The sequence below is a fragment of the Leptonotus elevatus genome, chromosome 2, assembly GCF_054856555.1.
Source record: "Leptonotus elevatus isolate MCC_2025b chromosome 2, RoL_Lele_1.0, whole genome shotgun sequence".
Taxonomy (NCBI): Eukaryota; Metazoa; Chordata; class Actinopteri; order Syngnathiformes; family Syngnathidae; genus Leptonotus; species Leptonotus elevatus.
The window spans coordinates 38319049-38339377 of NC_141240.1; the positions used below are offsets into that span (position 1 = coordinate 38319049).

The 20329-nt window shown below is 41.5% G+C and overlaps 1 protein-coding gene across 3 annotated transcripts in view; it reads right to left on the reverse strand.

The window, feature by feature from the left end:
* LOC147179915 (nucleolar protein 4-like) overlaps nt 1–20329 on the reverse strand; it is a 48272-nt gene that overhangs the window by 18612 nt on the left and 9331 nt on the right. For all 3 annotated transcript variants that reach the window (XM_086069884.1, XM_086069883.1, XM_086069885.1), the window contains one exon: nt 9026–9179. In XM_086069884.1, the coding sequence (XP_085926010.1) occupies nt 9026–9179 (154 nt within the window). The remainder of the gene's footprint in view (nt 1–9025; nt 9180–20329) is intronic.

Genomic DNA, 20329 nt, shown 5'->3' on the forward strand with positions numbered 1-20329 from the left:
CGATAATTATCGTCAATTATCGACCAATTTGAGGTCAAACAGATTATCATTATCGCAATTATCAACCAATTTGACATCATACAGATAAACCAGATAATAAATAAATCTGCCGATAATAATAGACGTGCCACGTCGGTCGGTCTGTTTGTGGCTCAAGTTGTGCCCAACTCCTCAATCTCTCCCCCTCTCCTATGGAAGTGTCACATATTTGTGACATCATAATGCATGCGACCTCGTGTTCACAGAAGATGCATCATGGCGGCATGGCAGTCGCCCACTGATCTGAATATATGACGGATAGACGATAGGCCAAGACTTTTGAAGCCGTGAGGCGGCCATATTGCTCCTCCCAAGAAACATTTCTCGGCATACGATCCTATACATTTACAGTATTGGAATTGGAGAACATTTGGGACAGTACTTTGTAGAAACAGCATGATTTATATTTTAAATTTGTTAAACAAAAACAAGAGGACTTCAGATATTTTACAACTTAAATACATGTATAAATTATATGCTTATTTTTTTACAGGAGGAAACTTGTATATATTTTATTAAAGAATTCTAACTGTAATTCAACAAAAGATGCCTAGTCTGCCAAATCTAATAATTAATTTATTTTTGAACTTGCTAAAAAATAGTAACTAACCCTCCCCAAACCCCCGCCCCCGGCCCTATACCAACTGCCTATGAGCTGTAATATGTCTAATCTGTATGTATACCATATAGTTTATACAGTAGTCTGCTCGTGAAATAAGAGGAGCAAGATGGCCGCCCTGTCGCTTCAACGGCTTGCACGGGCATGTATGGGCTATCGGTTATCCAGTTATATATTCAGATCAGTCTTGTCTTTGAAGCAGCGATATTAATAAAATTCTGCTTCATGGTGCTTAACACAATGTTTCAATGTATTTGTACATGTTAGACTTATAGTAGGACTCAAAAGTATATTTGTATTCAAGTTAATTTTGCAAACAATCATCGGTTAACTTAACGGTTATCGACATCGATACTTTATAAATTATTAGTTTATCGGTATCGCATCCTTAACCGGAACACGCAACACACTTAGTTCGTTACAATATTTAAATACAGAGGTGAGATGTCGAGGCTTTAGCAATCTGCCATAGCGCTTTCACTACTCAGGCTGCATTTAGCAGTTAGCATGTTAGCCTGTCAGCAATTCTTATTAAAAGCAGTCACTGAAAGATGTAAAACTCTTATCAATCTTTCATCCTTTTCTCTATGCAGAACACTATTTTGCTATATGTTAGCATACAGCTGTTGGCATTTTATAATTTTTTTCCAAAAATAGTAGATATACAAGATGTAAAAGCTTTATCAATCTGAAATAGCGCTTTCACTACTCAGGTTGCTATCCTGTTGTAAGCATTTAACTGTAAACATGTTAGCTAGCCTGTCATCCATTATCATTAAAAGCAGCCACTGAATAGGGCAAGATGTAAACGCTATATTAAAAAAGATTTGTATCGTAAAATGCCTTATCATCCTGAGTTAGCACTTCCACTACTCAGGTTGCTGTCTTGCTTTTGTTAGCATAGCAACTGAGCTATTGTACAAGTTGGAATAATCCTTCAAAATTTCTCGTTTCCCAATTAACACCATTCAAACATCAAAATGGAGTCATGGATGATACTGTAAAAGTGAGGAATATTCTTTGCTTTTTTTTTTTAAGCTGCTCCTTCACTTCTCTGGGTTCTTTGCTGAAAAAGGATGACCAAGGGAATAAAAAAAAAAAAAAGCAGCACAGTGAGTACATTATCACTTAAAGGATGTGTCTCACTAGAGATGGAGGAGAGGTTTCCTTGACGACGGTGTGTGAGTACATCTTGGTATAGAATAGCACATTACACGCCGTGGAGTTCCTACAGAACAAATCACTGCAATGCTGCCGATCAATGTGCCAGTAAATTAAAAATGGATACTACACTGATGGACACATGTTCACATAGACCACATGTGTCAAGATCCGGTCCTCGAGGGCCTCAGTCCTGCATGTTCTCAAGGTGTCTCTACTCTACTCCAGCACACCTGATTCAATGATCAGGATAATTATCAGGCTCCTGCAGAGCTTGCTGATGAGCTTAAATATGAATCAGCTGTGTTGAACGTGGGAAACCTCTAAAACATGCAGGACTCGGGCCCTCGAGGACCGGACTTTGACACCACTGAGATAGACCGCACGACGTACATGCTTGTTTTACAGCAGACGAGAACAGTTACTGGTTTGGTCCATAACAGGATAAAATGTTGATCATTGCTTGCCAATGTGAAACAGATGTTCGTTTTTTTTTTTTTTTTTAATAGCAAAACATAGTCAAATGACATTTTGATGAAACATGTTAAATCCAGCTGTGAACAAGTTGAAACCTGGTTTCACTTCTATTTTTGCTCCCATTTTTTACCAAATGAACTCAAAGATCTAAAACTTTTTCCACATGCACAATTTCACCATTTCTCTCAAATATTGTTAACAAACCAGTCTAAATCTGTGATAGTGAGCACTTCTCCTTTGCCGAGATAATTCATCCCACCTCACAAGTGTGCTATATCAAGATGCTGATGAGACACCATGATTAGTGCACAGGTGTGCCTTAGACTGCCCACAGTACTGACTGTTTTTTTGCGTCCCCAGAACAAAAAACATAAACTGACTCAAATCTAACTTGAGTTACATTTATTACCGCAACCTTTGCACATAGTTAAAAGTACCTCCCATTTTCCTATCACAAAATGAATGCTGACAACCCCTTGCTAATCAAAACAGCAGCACCTAGCGAGGAAGGGAAACTGCCTCTAAAAGTAATTTAAGTGTGAAGTCGTAGTGCATGCTGGAAGGTGCATTCCCATGTAACTGTGTGTGTTATTGTGTCTTACCATGAGGAATGTATAAAATAAAATAAGATAAAATAAAAAAATATTTATATAGAACCTTTAATACTTTAAAAAGCAACTCAAGGAGCTAAACAATTAAAAAATCCATAGTATAATTAGACAACACTGGATGTAGCATAACTTATTTTAGCTTAGCCTAGCTTAATTTCACGTTGTCCATTAACAATCTAGTGAAGAGTGAATCAACAGCGCCTCCGCTGGTCGCAGTAAAGTGGTACACTCAATTCCACACATTTCTTATCTTAGCCCACATTTACGTTGTGCTTCTTCAAGTTTCAAAGGATTTCATCAAACACGTGCTGCCTGAAACAAAAGCACCCCCAAACCCATCCTATCCACTTTTCCCTTTTTAATGGACGCCCTTCATCCTGACCCTCCTCATCCTCATCCTCTCCTCAATCCCACCGCTGTATGGAAGTGGCAGGGGGGAGGAGGTCTTTGACGGCGCTGTCCACTTCCCTGCACTGCAGCACACACGCATATGCACTCACACTTATTATATGCAATGAAGAAGAATGTCCACAGGAAGTCAATATGAGGTCAGCGGACTGGCATTGCAAGCAGAGAAGACCGCAGGTGTCCCAATAATTTCGCCCAAAGGTTTTGTCAATGACATTTAGTGCTCGTGGAGCTCGTATGACAGATGTGGTTGAGTTTTAGTTGATCTGGTTGGGATGGTAGTGAAAATGTCGACAACGGGGCCAGCATTTGATTTTTAAATGGACAGATGGACCAGGTCGTCTGTACGGGAGCTTGGAGAGAGAAATATAAAAATAAAATCTAGTTAATGGTAATAGTATTTTTTGTCACTTATAGTTATATAGTTAGGGTTGATTAACCAACTATCTAATAATAGAAACACACAATTTTATTAATGTCAGCTAAAAAAAATCTGTATTTTTGTATTTTATAATCTACTGTACAATTAATCATTCAACCAATCTGCCAAAAATGACTGCAGCTAAATGGCTGAGAAACTCATCTTCGTATGAGTGCATTATACCGCCGCCTAGTGGCCATATTTTACTCGCCAGAAGGGGCCACAATGAATAATCACGATGCATAAACTCTTTCAGTCTTTACAATCTATTAAATGATAGAATTACGAGATTTAAAATATTACGGACTTCTATTTGACTTATCAGAAAACAAACATTTATCGTTGCATTTTTGTGGAGCCTGGAACAGATTAACAGCATTTCCATTCACATCAATGGGAAATGTGATACGTGCGTTTTGAGTTACGCGCAAGGTCGCGAAAGGAATTGCACTCATATCTCAAGGCACCGCTGTATGTCGTCAGCGTGAGAAGATGCTGCAGGTCAATGAGAGCCGAGGATTAAGAGGATCCACCGTCCCGCTGTCCAATCGCGGCCGCTGCTCCAATTCCACATTTGAATCTCCCTGGTAATGGAAGTCGTGATCCGGATTACTCCGCATGAAACATCTGCCGGTCAGGAGCGCCGGATGCCAAACGGACATCAATTCGGAGCGGAACATTTGTGGTTCCGCATGGAAAACTGATTCTGGGAAAGGATGAAATGAAACTGAAACTTGTCTTTTCAATGTTCCACATCATGGAGCTTCACCAACTTGTCGGTTGGAGGATTTTTCTTCAATGTTCTCCATGTTTCTATATCCCCGTTGTTTCTTCCATCTCTACCTGTATATGTTCCCCATCATACCATAACCACATTCAATACATACTGTATAGTAGGGTATACCGTAATAGCGTTTTAGAAGTTAATGCTCACAGATCTGTTCACTGTGCGCTCCGGTTGCATTTATAACAATCTTTTGTGTGACGGAGCGCATTTGAACGCCTGTCACTCCATGACAGCACGTATTTGGCTGAAATGTGCAGCTGACGTGCATGCGCTCCTTTTGAGCCAAGCTCAGATAGCAAAACCGTAGTATAAACTGTTCCCCGCGAACCCGCACAAACTTCTAGCGGTCCTACACACTTACAAACTGTTTCTCGGTTTACTGGACCGGACCGGGGGACCCCGCTGTGGGCGCACACTCGACATCTACGCGACATACGCACGCGGCCCCCACCCGAGTGTTAGCCTACTCCCCTGCGCGCCGCGGTCTTGGGTTGATGTGTGTCCATGGACGAAAAACGAAATCACTTACTGATTTTTTTGGTATAAATAAAAGCGCTTTGTGGCCATATGGAGTTAATAGTACCTGGTAAATCAATTGTGGACTCGACGACACACTCATCTCTTTGCAGCAGTAAGCGGGGGATATTGTTTCTCAGATAAGTCCCGGAGATACGAAGTATATTCCATCTCACACCCTTACAGTCCTCATGCAGATTTTGCATACAGGCCTCATCGACATTTGCTGCCAAATTGTATTTTTTCTTTTCTTTTTAGGGGACCGCTTAACCGAGCTGTGCCGACTGGTCATTTTCTCGCTCCGTCTGAGCGGTAATGTGGCTGTAAATTTAAACTGTTAAAGTAATATTAGTTAACTATTACTAATATTAATTAAGTATTTTTGACGTTTTTTGTTTTTTTTATGACGGTATTGAAAGTCTTCCCATGGGCTCACCACCTGTGGGAGGGGCCAAAGGAGTCGGGGGCGCAGTGAGCTGGGCGGCAGCCAAAGGCGGGAACCTTGGCGGTTCGACCCCCGGCTACTGAAGCTAGCTTTGGGAACATGGAATGTCACCTCTCTGGCATGGAAGTGTCATGTTTGGTTTCTGTTTTTGGTTGTGTGTTTTTGGTTGTGTGCCCTCAGCCACCTGTGTCTTGCCCCAGGTGTGTCTTGTTGTGTCGTTAGTGTGTGTGTATGTAGTCTCCTGTCTCCCCTCTGTCTGGGTTGGATCATTGTCGCTGTCACCACTCTTGTGTTTTATTGTTACTTTGATTTTTGGTCTTTTCAGAACTTTGTTGGGTTTGTTTATTTAGAGTTTTACGCAGTTCCCCTGTTAGTGTTTTTTGTTAAATAAATTGTGTTCAGTAGTACATGCTTCCCTCCCGTGGTTCTCCTGCCTTCATGCATTTGGATCCTCCAACCCCAACCGTGACAGAATGATCAAACTAGAAACGGACCCAGCAGAGCAAGAGGCAAGTACCAGTTCCCGTTTCCGGCGGCGCACGTGCTGCGCCCGCCACCAGTTCCAGTTTGCGGCGGCGCACGTGCTGCGCCCGCCACCAGTTCCAGTTTTCGGTCATGTTTGGTTTCTGTTTTTGGTTGTGTGTCTCCCTTGGTCTTGTTGAGTGTAATCCTGCCCTTACTCGTGTCAACCAATCCGTGCCCTCAGCCACCTGTGTCTTGCCCCAGGTGTGTCTTGTTGTGTCGTTAGTGTGTGTGTATATAGTCTTCGGTCTCCCCTCTGTCTGGGTTGGATCATTGTCGCTGTCACCACTGGTGTTTTGTTGTTACTTTGATTTTTGGTCTTTTCACATCTTTGTTGGTTCTCCTGCCTCCCTGCATTTGGGTCCTCCAACTCCAACCGTGACAGGCAGGAGCCCAAAGTGGTGTGCGGGGCCGAGAATTTCGGACTAGATATAGTCGGACTCGCCTCCACACACAGCTTGGGTTCTGGTACCAATCCTCTCGAGAGGGGTTGGACTCTCTTCCACTCTGAAGTTGCCCACGGTGAGAGGCGCAGAGTAGGTATGGGCATACTTATTACCCCCCGGCTAAGTGCCTGTACGTTGAGGTTTACCCCAGTGGACGAGAGGGTAGCCTCCCACCGCCTTCGGGTGGGGGGGACGGGTCCTGACTGTTGTTTGTGCTTATGCACAGAACAGCAGCTCAGAGTACTCACCCTTTCTGGAGTCCTAGGAGGGGGTGCTGTAAAGCGCTCCCTCTGGGGACTTCCTTTGTTCTGCTGGGGGAATTTAATGCTCGCGTGGGCAATGACAGTGAGACCTGAACGGGCGTGATTAGGAGGAACGGCCCCCAAACCAGAACCCGAGCGGTGTTCTGTTATTGGACTTCTGTGCTTGCCCCGGACTGTCCATTGTTCAAACACAAGGGTGTCCATTTGTGCACTTGGCACCAGGACACCCTAGGCCGCAGTTTGATATTCGCCTTTGTAGTCGTGTCATCGGAGTTGCGGCCGCATGTGTTGGACATTCGGGTTAAGAGAGGGGCGGAGCTGTCAACTCATCACCACCTGGTGGTGTGTTGGCTCCGATGGCGGGGTAAGATGCTGGTCCGACCTGGCAGACCCCAACGCATTGCGAGGGTTTGCTGGGAACGTCTGGCAGAATCCCCTGTCAGAAAGAGTTTCAACACCCATTTCCGGCAGAACTTCTTCCTTGTCCCGGGGGAGGCGGGGACAATTGAGTCAGAGTGGGCTATGTTTCGCGCCTCCAATTTGTTGAGGCGGCTGATCAGAGCTGTGGCCATAAGGTGGTTGGTGCCTGTTGTGGCGGCAATACTCGAACCCGCAGGTAAGGGATGCCGTCAAGCTGAAGAAGGAGTACTGTCGGGCCTTTTTGGCCTGTGAGACTCCAGAGGTAGCTGACAGGTACGTACGCCTACAGGAAGTTAGCAGACTAAATCCAAGCAAACAAAGTGTGTAGAAGACATGAGCAGATTTGTTGCTAAATGGTGCTAATGATGTGTGCAAATAATAATGTCAGCAGTCATTAATATTGAATGCGTGAAAAGTTGTTGACAAATAGTGACAAACGAGATCATTAAATATTCACAGGCACCACTAAGCTCCTCCCACAACACTCAAGCTGTTGTTTGAAGTTAGCTATTTATTTGTTTGAAATTCAAAATAATGCACCTAAGTGTGAGGACGCTAACTCATAAAAAGACTAATTACCATTTTTCTATAAGCTTTTCTATTTGATTGTTTTTGTTTTTTTGATTCAGTGTTACAGGAAATAATAGATTTTCCCACATGCATTTGGGAACTTTCAAATGTTTATGCAAAACTGTGAAAAGAAGGTTGAACTTGTTGGCCATCATTTGGAACAAACAGCACTGATCATCAGCAAAACAACAGCTATAAACAGCTCAAAATAACAGTCAGCATTAAGCACAAAAACTTCAGGCTTCATTACAAATGACAGAAAAAGCCTACCGGTACTCGAATAGCTGAAGTTTGTTTGGGTTTAATCAGAAGCACTTTATAAAAAATAAAAAAATAAAAAATAAATAAAAATAAAATTAAAAAAATAAATAAAAAAAATAAAACACTTTAAAAGGTGACAGCTGTGGACTGACTCCCATTTAACCTGAGTTTCAATATGAGTGGTTAATTCTGAACACGGTTGCATGCCCAATTACATGAGGGTCTCAGCCTCTCAGGTGTTTATTTCTACTTCATTCAAAACATTTGGTATTTCAACAGGGGTGTGTAGACTTTTTATCCAATATTTTTACCTCCGAAAATATTTCTTAACCAATTCAAACCATTCCAACTTCAAAATGTTCATATCAGTCAGGAAATACGCTACTCTTTATTATTTTCCCCAAATCCACATATATTCAATATTAAATGACCAAATTAAGAGCTAATTTACATATTAACTAATTTGCTCCCAAAAACATATAAAAACGTTTTATTTTAATACTGCCATGGTCTCAAAAACGTATTTGTATGTTTTTCTTACGTGTTTTTTTTTTACGCTGCAGCCTCTGAACTGAAGAGACCAGTTGAAGCAATGGAAGTTATTACAAAAACGGCCAGCAGGTGGCAGCAGAGTATAAGAGATCAACCAGGGCTATGTCGCAACAAGCTATTTCCCCCACAGTTTTAAACTGATTTGTGAATAATGATGAGACTGAGCTAAATTCTAATGTGAATTGCTGCAAAAGGTAAACAGTTGTTTTTTTTCTGATGAAAGGTCTTTATTTTGGAAGGTTCCATGTTTTTATAGCAATTGAACAGAACATTCTGTGGGCCTTGCAAAATCAGTCAAAATCCAGTAAAACAGCCAGGGAGTGAAGGGGGTTGCTTCAGTGAAAATGGCTGGGAGTGAATGAGTTAAGAGTCACTGCTCTTGATATCATCATGAGCACAAAATCTCCTGGTTTGATGTCTGCAGCCGCCTGTTTAGGCAGCCAACTAGCTAGGCCTGAATTAACGGCACCCGGGTGTATTCAAAGCAGCGTGAACGTCGACTCCTACCGTCGTCCTCCCTGTTGCCGGCGATGTTCGGACTGTGGCGCATGGTCTCCGTTCGGCCGGCCAGGCTAAGCTGCGTCGTGGCTCCCGGGTCGGCTGCCAGCCACGAGGGCTCGCTCATGTCGGCCTCGTCCTCTCTGCTCACTGACACGTCATCCTGGGCCCACGCGCACAAAACAGGAAGTGGTTACAATGAGTCGTAAAGCCGCACATGTAGTTTGTCTTTGAGGAAGTTAACTACTTCTATAACTTCTATATACAGTGATGCCTTGTGACACAAGTGAACAAATTACGGATTTCTCAAGTTACAAGTCGTCGTTTAGCCAATTTTTGCTTAACTCTTTGACTGCCATAAACGTTATAAAACGTTTAGCATAAACCTAGGGAAGGGCGCTGAGGACGTTAAAAGACGTCCCCTATGTTTTTTTTTTTTTTTTTCCAAAAACGGGTGCAGGAAAGCCTTGGGCAGCTGTGCTGAAAGTATCAGGCAGATATGATTAGTCAAAGACTCGTTTTGGCCCCTAGAGGGCAGCGATGACTCTCTTTGCACAAGGTTGGATGGGCCGCCCACCGTGGGCGTCAGTAGAAGACGTGAGGCGGAGCTAGAGTGTTGAGGAGACAATGGCTGATCCAAGCCACAATGGCTTGACCAAGCAACCGGTTACAAGCAGCTCAGCTTGAGCATTTTTTTCAAAGACGGAAAGCATCAATCAATACTAAAAAGCGCATTGATGTCAACGATGATGATGACTCCGAGCTCTACGCCAAAGTTGGAAGCTTTGGCGCGACTGTTACTATCACGTAGTAAGCCTCACCGGCTAAGCGCGGCTAGCGCGGCTAGCGCTGCTAAGGCCGGAAAACGCGCACAATAGCCGGCCGGGTACTTCTGCACAAGCGGACATTCGATCGGGCGATGGAGAGTTGGCATCGACCAATGCAGATTGATGATGATGATGATGATGACTCCGAGTTTGACGCCAAAGTTGGAAGCCTGGACGTGTTTACGATCACGTAGTAAGCCTCACCGGCTAAGCGCGGCTAGCGCTGCTAGCGCTGCTAAGGCCGGAAAACGCGCACAATAGCCGGCCGGGTACTTCTGCACAAGCGGACATTCGATCGGACGATGGAGAGTAGTCGAAAAGCATCGACCAATGCACATTGATGATGATGATGATGGTCACTCCCGAGGTTGACGCCGGAGTTGGAAGCATTGACGCGGCCGTTATTCTCTCGTCATAAGGCCTCACCGGCTAGCGCTGCTAACGCCGGAAAACGCGGAGCTGCACAAGCGGACATTCGATCGGACAATGAAGAGTACCCCGAGTCCAATGCATATTCATCGGAGGAGCGGGTAAAGTCTGATCACGGAGAAGACACTGTTTCTGGACTACGATGCCACCATGAATGGAGTGGATAAAATGGATCAGAACATCTCTTACCACCCGGTATAGCAACTGAAGGACACGGGGAAGCGAGACGTAACGAAACCGTAGCATGATCCTGATATTAGACTTGATGACACACTGCAGTATATACTTGCTATTCCCCGGAAAAAAACGGCCTGCAAGAAAGTGGCGCACGCGAAGAGGCAATCTGTTGTGCAAATGCTGTTGCGTCTCTTTGCACGCAGGAGAGTGTTACAAAAAGAAAAACTGTCGTTGAAACATCCACATATTTGTAAATAGCACCACAGTTGCACACATTTGTAAATAGTTTGCCAAATTGTTGTCAAATTGTTACACTGTTGAATGTAAATAAACGTATTTTGCTATCAAAAAACACTTTTTCATTCTTGGTGGTAGTGTTTTATAGAAGTAAAGCACTATTTAGGTGTTTGTGGCATCATTCATGGACAAAAAGAAGTGTAAAATTCACTAGAATGCATGAAATAATATCGTTTCACTAAAAGCTTGATTTCTCCATATTTTGGTCCAAAACAGGCGAAATTGGGTCAAACTAACCATTTTCTATTGTTGATTACTAAAGAACGGAATAAGGTAGAAACAAACTTTCTGATGAAAGATGAAAGTCCAATCTTTCATTTGGTAGTACGTGTGTTTCCATAGTCCAAACAGAACATTTTCTGTGGACCTTGAAAGATCAGTCAAAATGCTTAAATCGGCTGGCACTGGCGGCATCCCTTTTCTGAAAACGTCTGGCAGTCAAAGAGTTAATAAGCAGCATTGAGGCAAGTAGTGAACAATTCTTAAAAAAAAAATAAAAAGACTAAAACTGTTTATTGCCACCCCGCCTACTGCCCGAAGCCAGCTGGGATAGGCTCCAGCAACCCCCACGACCCTTGTGAGGACAAGCGGTACAGAAAATGGATGGATGGATGGATGTTTATTGCCACTCCCAGTTGAGGTTTACTGTCAGACTTAACAAAACAAAATATTTACACTTCGTGTATTTAACACCCATATAATTGAGCTTCACAGTCCGCTAGATGCTAACGCTAAATAGCCACTATTTGGCAGTGCTATTACCTTTTAATGAACAGACTGAACATAAACATTGCAGCACACATGTAGGCAGACAATATAACAGTACTCTGTCATATATTCTTTATCCTCTGCAAAGAACAACTCATTTAAGGGCCGTACGGTTAAGCTGAGGGGACTTGAGGGGTCTCAAATAACAGTATATCTGTCTTATACAGTTGTCAGGTGGCCAGCAGAATGGTCATTGCCATTCTCCCATCATGTGTGAGACATTCTCTCTTGTGTGTTTGTGAGTCACACACGTGACACAGTACATTTGTCTCGGTATCTCTGAGAAGGGAAGCGAAAAAGCCTCATCTACTTTTATATGCTTTCTAACAGAGCTAACCTTAGACACAATAAATATCCTATCCTACCTATTTGTAAGGTCTCAGTTATTGCCTAAACGTGAAGCCTGGAAGAACAACAGACTTAATGTGAGAATGTCACACACATGACAGCAGAATGGCCACATTTATTAACTCATTCACTGCCATTGACGGCTATAGACGTCAAAAATTAATTTGAACTATTTCTATTAGTTCAAATTGTTTTCCTACTTTTGTTAACAAGAGTATGAAAACCTAGATTTTTTTATTTATTGTATTAGAATAGATATAAAATCTGTGATTAATTGTGAGTTAACTAGTAAAGTCATGCAATTAATTACGATTAAAAATTGTAATCGCCTGACGCCCCTAATTTTTAATAATCCTTTCCTTTTATATATATATAAAGATTATTTAAAGAAATTAAATATATATTAAAAAGAAAAAGATTATTAAAAATTAGGGACATCGGGCAATAAAAATTTGTAATCGTAATTAATCGCGTGACTTCACGAGTTAACTGACGATTAATCACAAATTTTATATCTGTACTAAATGTACAAAAAAAATCTAGCTTTTCATACTTTCATACATACATAAAAACATGTTAAACTAATAAGAAATAGTTCAAATATTTGTTTTATGTCTGTAGCTGTCAATGGCAGTGAATGAGTTAATGCAGACAAATTTTTTTTTATATATATATATATATATATATATATTTTTTTTTTTAATGTCACTACCTATATTTTTATAAAGCACAATATAATATTTTTCCTCATTATAATACACATGACTTTTTTTGGGGGGGGGGGGGGACTAAAACAAATTATTGGTATTTTTGTTCATGTCAATGGGAAATGATTTTGGATATGAGCATTTTTGAGTCGTGACAAACTAAACTTGTACCTCAAGGCCCCACTGGATTTCTCGGCCTAACACGTTAGCAGCACAACATTAACATTTTGGCTGAAATGCTTAATTGTATCACTGAAATTCATAGAAGCGCTTCTGTCCTGTGCTGTGATTGGCCGGCAAAAGGGATTCAGTGCAAAGCTTTTCAGACAATTCACCACATTAGCATCCATTTGCTCTCTACACCGGGGGGGCCGGCCTATCAGTGCACACGCTCACATGCACGGACTCACACACAGATTCTGTGTATTGAAGAGTGTTCTACAGCACACACAAACATACTATAGCAGATATTGCAAGGCGTGTGTGTGTATGAGCGCATGTGTGTCCGTAGCAGAGCAGCAGCCGGATGGACAAAGCAAAGCTAATCAAGTTAGCTTGCGGACAAACGGAAGGATCTTTGTCTCCGAGTGCTCATCTACTCAACATGACATCCCCACCAAAACGGGGCAAAACATCCAAAACGTCATCGTGTATTGTTTATTGCTCGTGCTTGAGTATTTATACAGCTGGATCAAATGTTGACATTGTGATGCATCGTTATCATTTACACTGCAGCACCGATACAAATGGATCTAATATCGATCATGTGTGTAAATTGGATCGTGATCACCTATTCTACAACATTAAGACATCTGGATCAAATATTGATTTTGATACAAGTCCACTTGCGTTGACACTTGTAGTGCAAGCGACAACAACAAATTACAAAATTGATGTTTGAACCACATGGAGCAACATTGCAGCATAAGTGATATTGATACATTTGGATTTGATATTTGTCCCATTGCAGCAATACTTTCGCATTAGCACTATGTCTATATTTGATCCAGTTAGGATTAGTGGTTCATGGTTAGATGGATGGATGTTTTTATGCTGTAGCGTATATAACAAAAATATGTCACAGCATCAAAATCCGATCAGGTTGTATCAATACAATAGTTCAACTTTTTTTTTTTAAATAGCCTTCTTTACAATAATATAGTCTTCTGATTAATAATGCATTTGTGGAATATGACTTAAGCAGAAATATCCAGCCGATCTTATCCAGCTAAGGGGGCGGCCATTTTGCAGACTGAAAATGACATCAGAGTTAACCAGGGTTTAGGTAACGACCAATCAAGGCTCAGCTTGCGAATGTCACATGACCAAACTCAGAAAACAGGCAAGTCACGGTTGGTCGTTCCCGCAGCTCTGTATACGGTAACTGTGATGTCATTTTCAGTCGACAGCTAGTGGCAAAATGGCCGAACCCTGAGATGGATTTTGCTGCTTTGTTCACATTCCACAAACGCAATATTAGCCAGAATTCCGTGTTTCAACATATTGTATTATTGATCTACACTCTAAAAGGAGAATTATTGAATCAATTTAAAATGACAAATTGTTGACCAACTTAAAAAAAATTGCTTCAATTGGTAACACACGATTGAATTAAGTTAATCCAAAGTGAATATATAAAATTTAACAACTCATTCACTGCCATTGACGGCTATAAACGTCAAAAATTCATTTTAACTATTTCTATTAATAAGAGTATGAAAACCTATATATAAAATTTGTGATTAATTGTGAGTTAACTACTGAAGTCATGCAATTGATTACAATTAAAACTTTATTACGATTAAAAAAAAGAATCGTAACGATTAAAAAATGTAATCGCCTGTTGCCCCTAAAAAATTTTTTTTTATGAATTAAATGGCAGTGAATGAGTTAATTAATTATGAGTTCATTAAACTTAATATATCCACATTGGATTACCTTTGGATTAACTTAATTCAAGTGGATATATTAAGTTTAATGAACTCATAATTAATTAAACTTCATATATTCCCTTTGGATTAACTTGATTCAGTCGTGTGTTACCAATTGAAGCATTTTTTTTTTACGTTGATCAACAATACAAATTGTAATCTTAAATCGGTTCAACAATTCTCTTTTTAGAGTGCAGCTGTACCAAAACTGCAGCAGTAAGTCATAACAATACGATACAGCACAATATCAGCATAGCACATACAGTAACGATGTGATCCAACAATAGCAGAACTACGATAAATGCTGAATCGCTGATATATGGATATTTATTGAGAGGGTTGAAAGTGTTTGTGCCAATTTATGAATGAATGTTTATGATCTTATGGGGGGGGGGGGGTAGTGTGTCCGTCTTTGTTGCCATGGTGCAGAGCTGCTGGACCCTCAAGCTGGCATCAACATCAGCACTCCCATCCCACCCCCACTCCCCTTTACCATTACCACCCCACCCCCTTTTACCTCCCTTCCCCTTCCCCCATGCCTGCATCCTCTCATCCTGACAACTCCCAGCATCCTGGCCTCCAAGCAGCACATACAGCCTCTTTGTCATGGAGTCGTCATGTTACCTTGGCAACCAGCAATTACAACCAAGATGATTCAGTGCTATTTGCTATATTTTCCCATTTGTGCTTTTTGTTTTTTACATGTTTGGACTTGTGCACTTTTTATCGATGCGGATTCTCCCGTCCAGACTTCTGACACACCGAACCGCATATCCTGGGATGGAACAGGCTAACACCAGAGGCGTGATTCGCTGACATTCCGGGCTGGCTAGAAATCCTTTACACAAGTACTTCACTAGAAACTTGTGAATGTCACTGAAATCCATAAAAAAAGATCAAGCACACTGTAAATTTGAAAATGCCTGATCCAGCGGATGTGTAGTCGGCCAGTTGGGATATGCTGACACCTTGAAAGAAAGCTCTTTTTTTTTTATTCTGTATAAAATTCATCCAATAAAAGTAACTTCCATCAATGAAAAACAGGTTGTGTCTACCGTTTGAAATCACTCATCATGGGAATATTTTTTAATGTTAAAATATAAAAATGTATATACATTTTTTTTTAAGTTCCTCTACAAATGACCTCGCTCATTTGTCTGTGTTAAAAATCGAATGTGGCCCTTGATTATATTGTATTATTATAAAGATTTTGCATTTACTTTAAAGGTTGACATCCACAAGCTGGTGAACTTCCGGTCCCTATATTGTTGTTATTGTGTCTTTTCCTAAATGTGCCTTGCTTCAGGCTGCTAATTGGCTACACAATTGACTACAAGACACACACGCACACACACTGCAGAGGTTACGAGGGGTTGCGGTCAAGGGAGATGCACTGAAGACTATTGATCGCTGAGAAAACCATGAGAAAGAATTGTGCAGTTGACTGATGGTCTGTGTGTGTGTGTGTGCGTGCGTGCAATCTTTGAAACATTACAGCTACATCACAATATCAATATTTGATAGTTACAGTATAACACTATTGTAATTTAGCAGAAATTGTAATTTTGAATCACTACTGCCACCTGTGGCCACAAAATAAAACTGCATTTTCCCTTGACGTATACGACACGCACATGACGTCACATCCGCAGATAAGAGCGTGGGAAATTCAAACCCAAATCCAGTCTGAAAACTATTGGCCAGAGGCTTGCAGGAGTACCCATTGTGAACAGCTAAGGTGTTAATCTACTCATTAGAAGATGTTTCAGTCATAAATGGTCAAATAAAAAGGTTATTGTAAAGATATTTTGGGTCAAATTGTTACACAGAGCAGATTCAAACTATAGTGCAATATAAGAGCAGCTTTAAGCGAAAATGATATACTGCGATATCAATTTTTTAACCTATTGTCTCAATATATAGTATTCGTATCATATTCGATACATCACAATATCAATATTTGATCCAGTTTTTTATGGCGTAAACTATAATGCTGCATCGACTTTTCATATAGTGAATGCGGTAGGGATACATTGCATCACAATATTCATATTTGATCCCATTCACAACGAAATGTAGGCGATGATAAATCGTGGCATCAATACTTTTTCCATTTATATCAACGCTGTACAGTGAATCCCTGTGAATAGCAGGTGTTCACAACAGGGGCCGAACTATGCCGCAAATACCGAAAATCTGCAAAAAAATTACACCCATCCCCCAAAAAGGGTTTGTCACAACATATAGATGCTACAAGACACCCAGGTCGCTTAAAGCAATGGTAGTTATTACAAAAAACGGCCAGCAGGTGGCAGCAGAGGATACGAGATCAACCAGGGCCATGTTGCAAAAAAAGCTATTTTCCCCAGTATTTTAATTTATCCATCCATCCATCCATCTTCTACCGCTTATCCGAGGTCGGGTCGTGGGGGCACTTCAACCAGCTCCTCCGGCGGGATCCCAAGGCGTTCCCGGGCCAGCCGAAAGACATAATCTCTCCAGCGTGTCCTGGGTCGTCCCCGGGGCCTCTCGCCGGTGGGACATGCCCGGAACACTTCTCCAGGGAGGCGTCCAGGAGGCATCCGAACCAGATGCCCGAGCCACCTGAGCTGGCTCCTCTCAACGCGGAGGAGTAGCGGCTCGACCCTGAGTCCGCATCACTGCAGACGCAGCACCAATCCGCCTGTCGATCTCCCACTCCATCCTGCCCTCACTCGTGAACAAGACCCCGTGTTTCAATTCAGATTCAGATTTGTGAATAATGATGAAAGTTAGCTATATTCTAATGCTAATTGCTGCCAAATGGAAACAGATGCAAACATACTTTTTTCCTGTATTTAGTAGTTACATTTTCGACACAAACCGCCTGTACATGATTCTCATCAACAGTATTAGCTAGCATACTAGCCTAGCTAGCACAAACTGACGTAGGCACACAAATATGTAACACTAGCACTTTTTGAGATTTACACACAATAATAAATGTTCGGGAATACAGGCAAATTGTAATGGCAAAGTCAACTAGCTGCATTGGAAGAGAAGCAGAAACAAATTGTCAGTGTTCATTTTTGAAAATATTTGATCCAGTTGTATTGATACTGTAGCATAAAAGACAATGACACGATACAGAACAATATTGTTACCTGATTGCGGTAACGCTACTCTGTCCGCATGAAAACGCATACAAGTGCACCTTTTTAGCCAATCACATTCCTTGTGTAAACAACAACAACAACGGTGTGGATGGGCTGAAATGTGATCAAGTGAGGCGCGCTGACAGCTGGCGTGAGATGATGACGTTGATGACGCTTTGCCAATATTTCACTCCAACTTTTGGGGCGTTCGGTCCTCAAAATGTCCTCTGTACTTGCTGCCTTCAGCTACTGATTAACTCGACCGTCAAGGAGTGGCGTGCTATAAGTCGCTGAATCAACAGGAGAGCCTCCATAAAACATTTGGCGTCACACTCACGGACGCTAGGTTTGTCGCCGCGTTTTGCATGTCAGAGATTAGCCGAGTGGCCAACACGCTCAGTCCGCCTTAATCCAGTCAGTCGCAAATCGGCCTGACCACTATTAAGCCTTTCCAGCATAGGATTGGATTACACCTGACAAAGTTCAATGGCCCACCGAGCTCGAGTCAAACAGCCGCCGCTAGCTGCTAGCCACATAGATAACATCGACTGCGCTACCCTTAGACTGTCCTCCATTTTCGACTCAAATTCGTGGCCATTCCCACCATTGCCTGGCTCACTACCCATTCTATACTGTCCTGTCCTATTTGCCACTCATTAAGTCCCTTCCTCAAAGGGCGGAGAACTACCTGTCTTACCACTACCATCCTGTCCTCAGAGCCACCACAATTGACGAGATGACTGACATTAGCCCATATCAATAACAAAACAGTGCTGCTTTATACACTGGACTACTGAAATGCCCTACATAGGGCCCCGAGCTGCTGGTGGCTCGTAAAGGGCCCTCACAGATGGATGATATCGGTCCACATCAACAACAAAAATGGAAACACTCGTAGATATTACAAAGAGGCATCGGGATTCGGGAATCATCCTGATGTGACTCCCTGCTAGCAGGCTTGCTGATTATTTATTTCATGTCAATTATTTAAAGGCCACCATGGTTCTTTTTGCCTGGGGTGAAAGGGATTGAGACTTCCTGTCCTGTCACATCCTTCTCTGTCCTGTCCTATTTGCTACTTTTCGTGGCCCATCCTCAACAGATGTAACACTGCCTGGCTCACTGCTGCTGTCTTCTCCTGTCCCATCCTATTTCTCACAGGGTGGAAGCACTGCCATCCCAGAACATATGTAGATCTAAAAAAAGGTGGTCCGCCCCGAGTTGTGGATAATGAGCCAGTTTGAGACTCAATATTTTTTACTCTATAAAATCAATCACCAGGTTTGACTGTTTCCAATATTGCATGTATAATGCTAGGATAAATTACATGTTTCTGAGTATTGTGCTCCCCCATGCAAACAAGAACAGATTCAAAAACCAATAAACTGTCGTAATGAAATTCCACAAAAATCCACTTAATCGAGTTCCACGCTGTCCATAATAAGACAGTACATTGGCAGAAAAAAATCTGTTATATTTGTTTTTGAGACCACCAGGTATCTGCAACGATAAATAAAATAAAAAGCGTGATATTATCCTACTTTAGAAACCAAAACCAAAAGTTCAATTATTTCCCTTTAAAGTTCAATGGTAACATGTTTAATAAACGTTTTTGTTTATTTTGCGGCGACCGGGTAGTTTACAGATAGAGTGTGATGTCCAGCTTAATTGGAAGCGACCATATAATAAAAAAGATGGATGCATCTTTTCACGCAAGTTCGGTGCTTCTCAATTATTTTTTGTTACGCCGCCCCACCCCCCTCCAGAAAGAATAAAATATCACCCCCAATGCGATTGTATAATTTCTCTATAACATTGTTGTAAATACATCTCCCCCATTTGAGAAGCACTGCGCTAGTTGCACGCACTATTTTTTAAAAAGCTGCGCAGTTCAGCTGCAGGCATTTCGTACAGCGATCACTTGACGCCATTTTTTTTTAACAACCGCACCAACATGTAACTTCTTGATTAGATCACAGCATTCAACAATCTCCAGCGAAAAAAGCAGTTATGAGTGAACTATCTTTATTTATTCCTTGCACACTGCAGGAAAGGTTTGATTTAATGCATACAGCATTTTTAAATGGTTTTGCACAAGTTCAGCTTTGGGCTCGCGTGTCACATTCCTGGACCATGTTTTCTGAAAACAATACAGATACAATCCAACTATACTATGTCACATTATTGATGCCTCTTGCTTCTTCTTTTTTTTTATAACACTGCTCTCTGTTGTTTTTCCTCTATTCTGTATTTTCTTTGTCCCCTCTCAAGCCTTTTTTTCGGTCTGACTGACTTTCCCAATAAACATTAATACAGAGAGGGAGTATAGAAAAAGTTCCCTGTTGCACAGCAAACGTGTTCCAGCACAATGTGAAAGTATAGTGAGAAACCCAAAGTGAAGCGTGGTCCGAGTCACTTAAAGGGTTTTGAGGTTGGACAGGCTAAGTGCTGTACAAGACAAAACAAAGTGAACGTTCCTCGTAAAGCTGTCAATGTTGTGCATGACAGCCATCCGTTTATATAACACTTAACATGTTCACATGTATCAAAACATCTTGTAGCATTTAAAACACTTTCCGCTACATTTTTACACTAAATGTTTATATTGAAATCTCTACCAAACATATTTAACACAATCAACACAACACAAAATAAACATTAACATCGCACTCAAATAGATTTTTTTTTTAAGTGT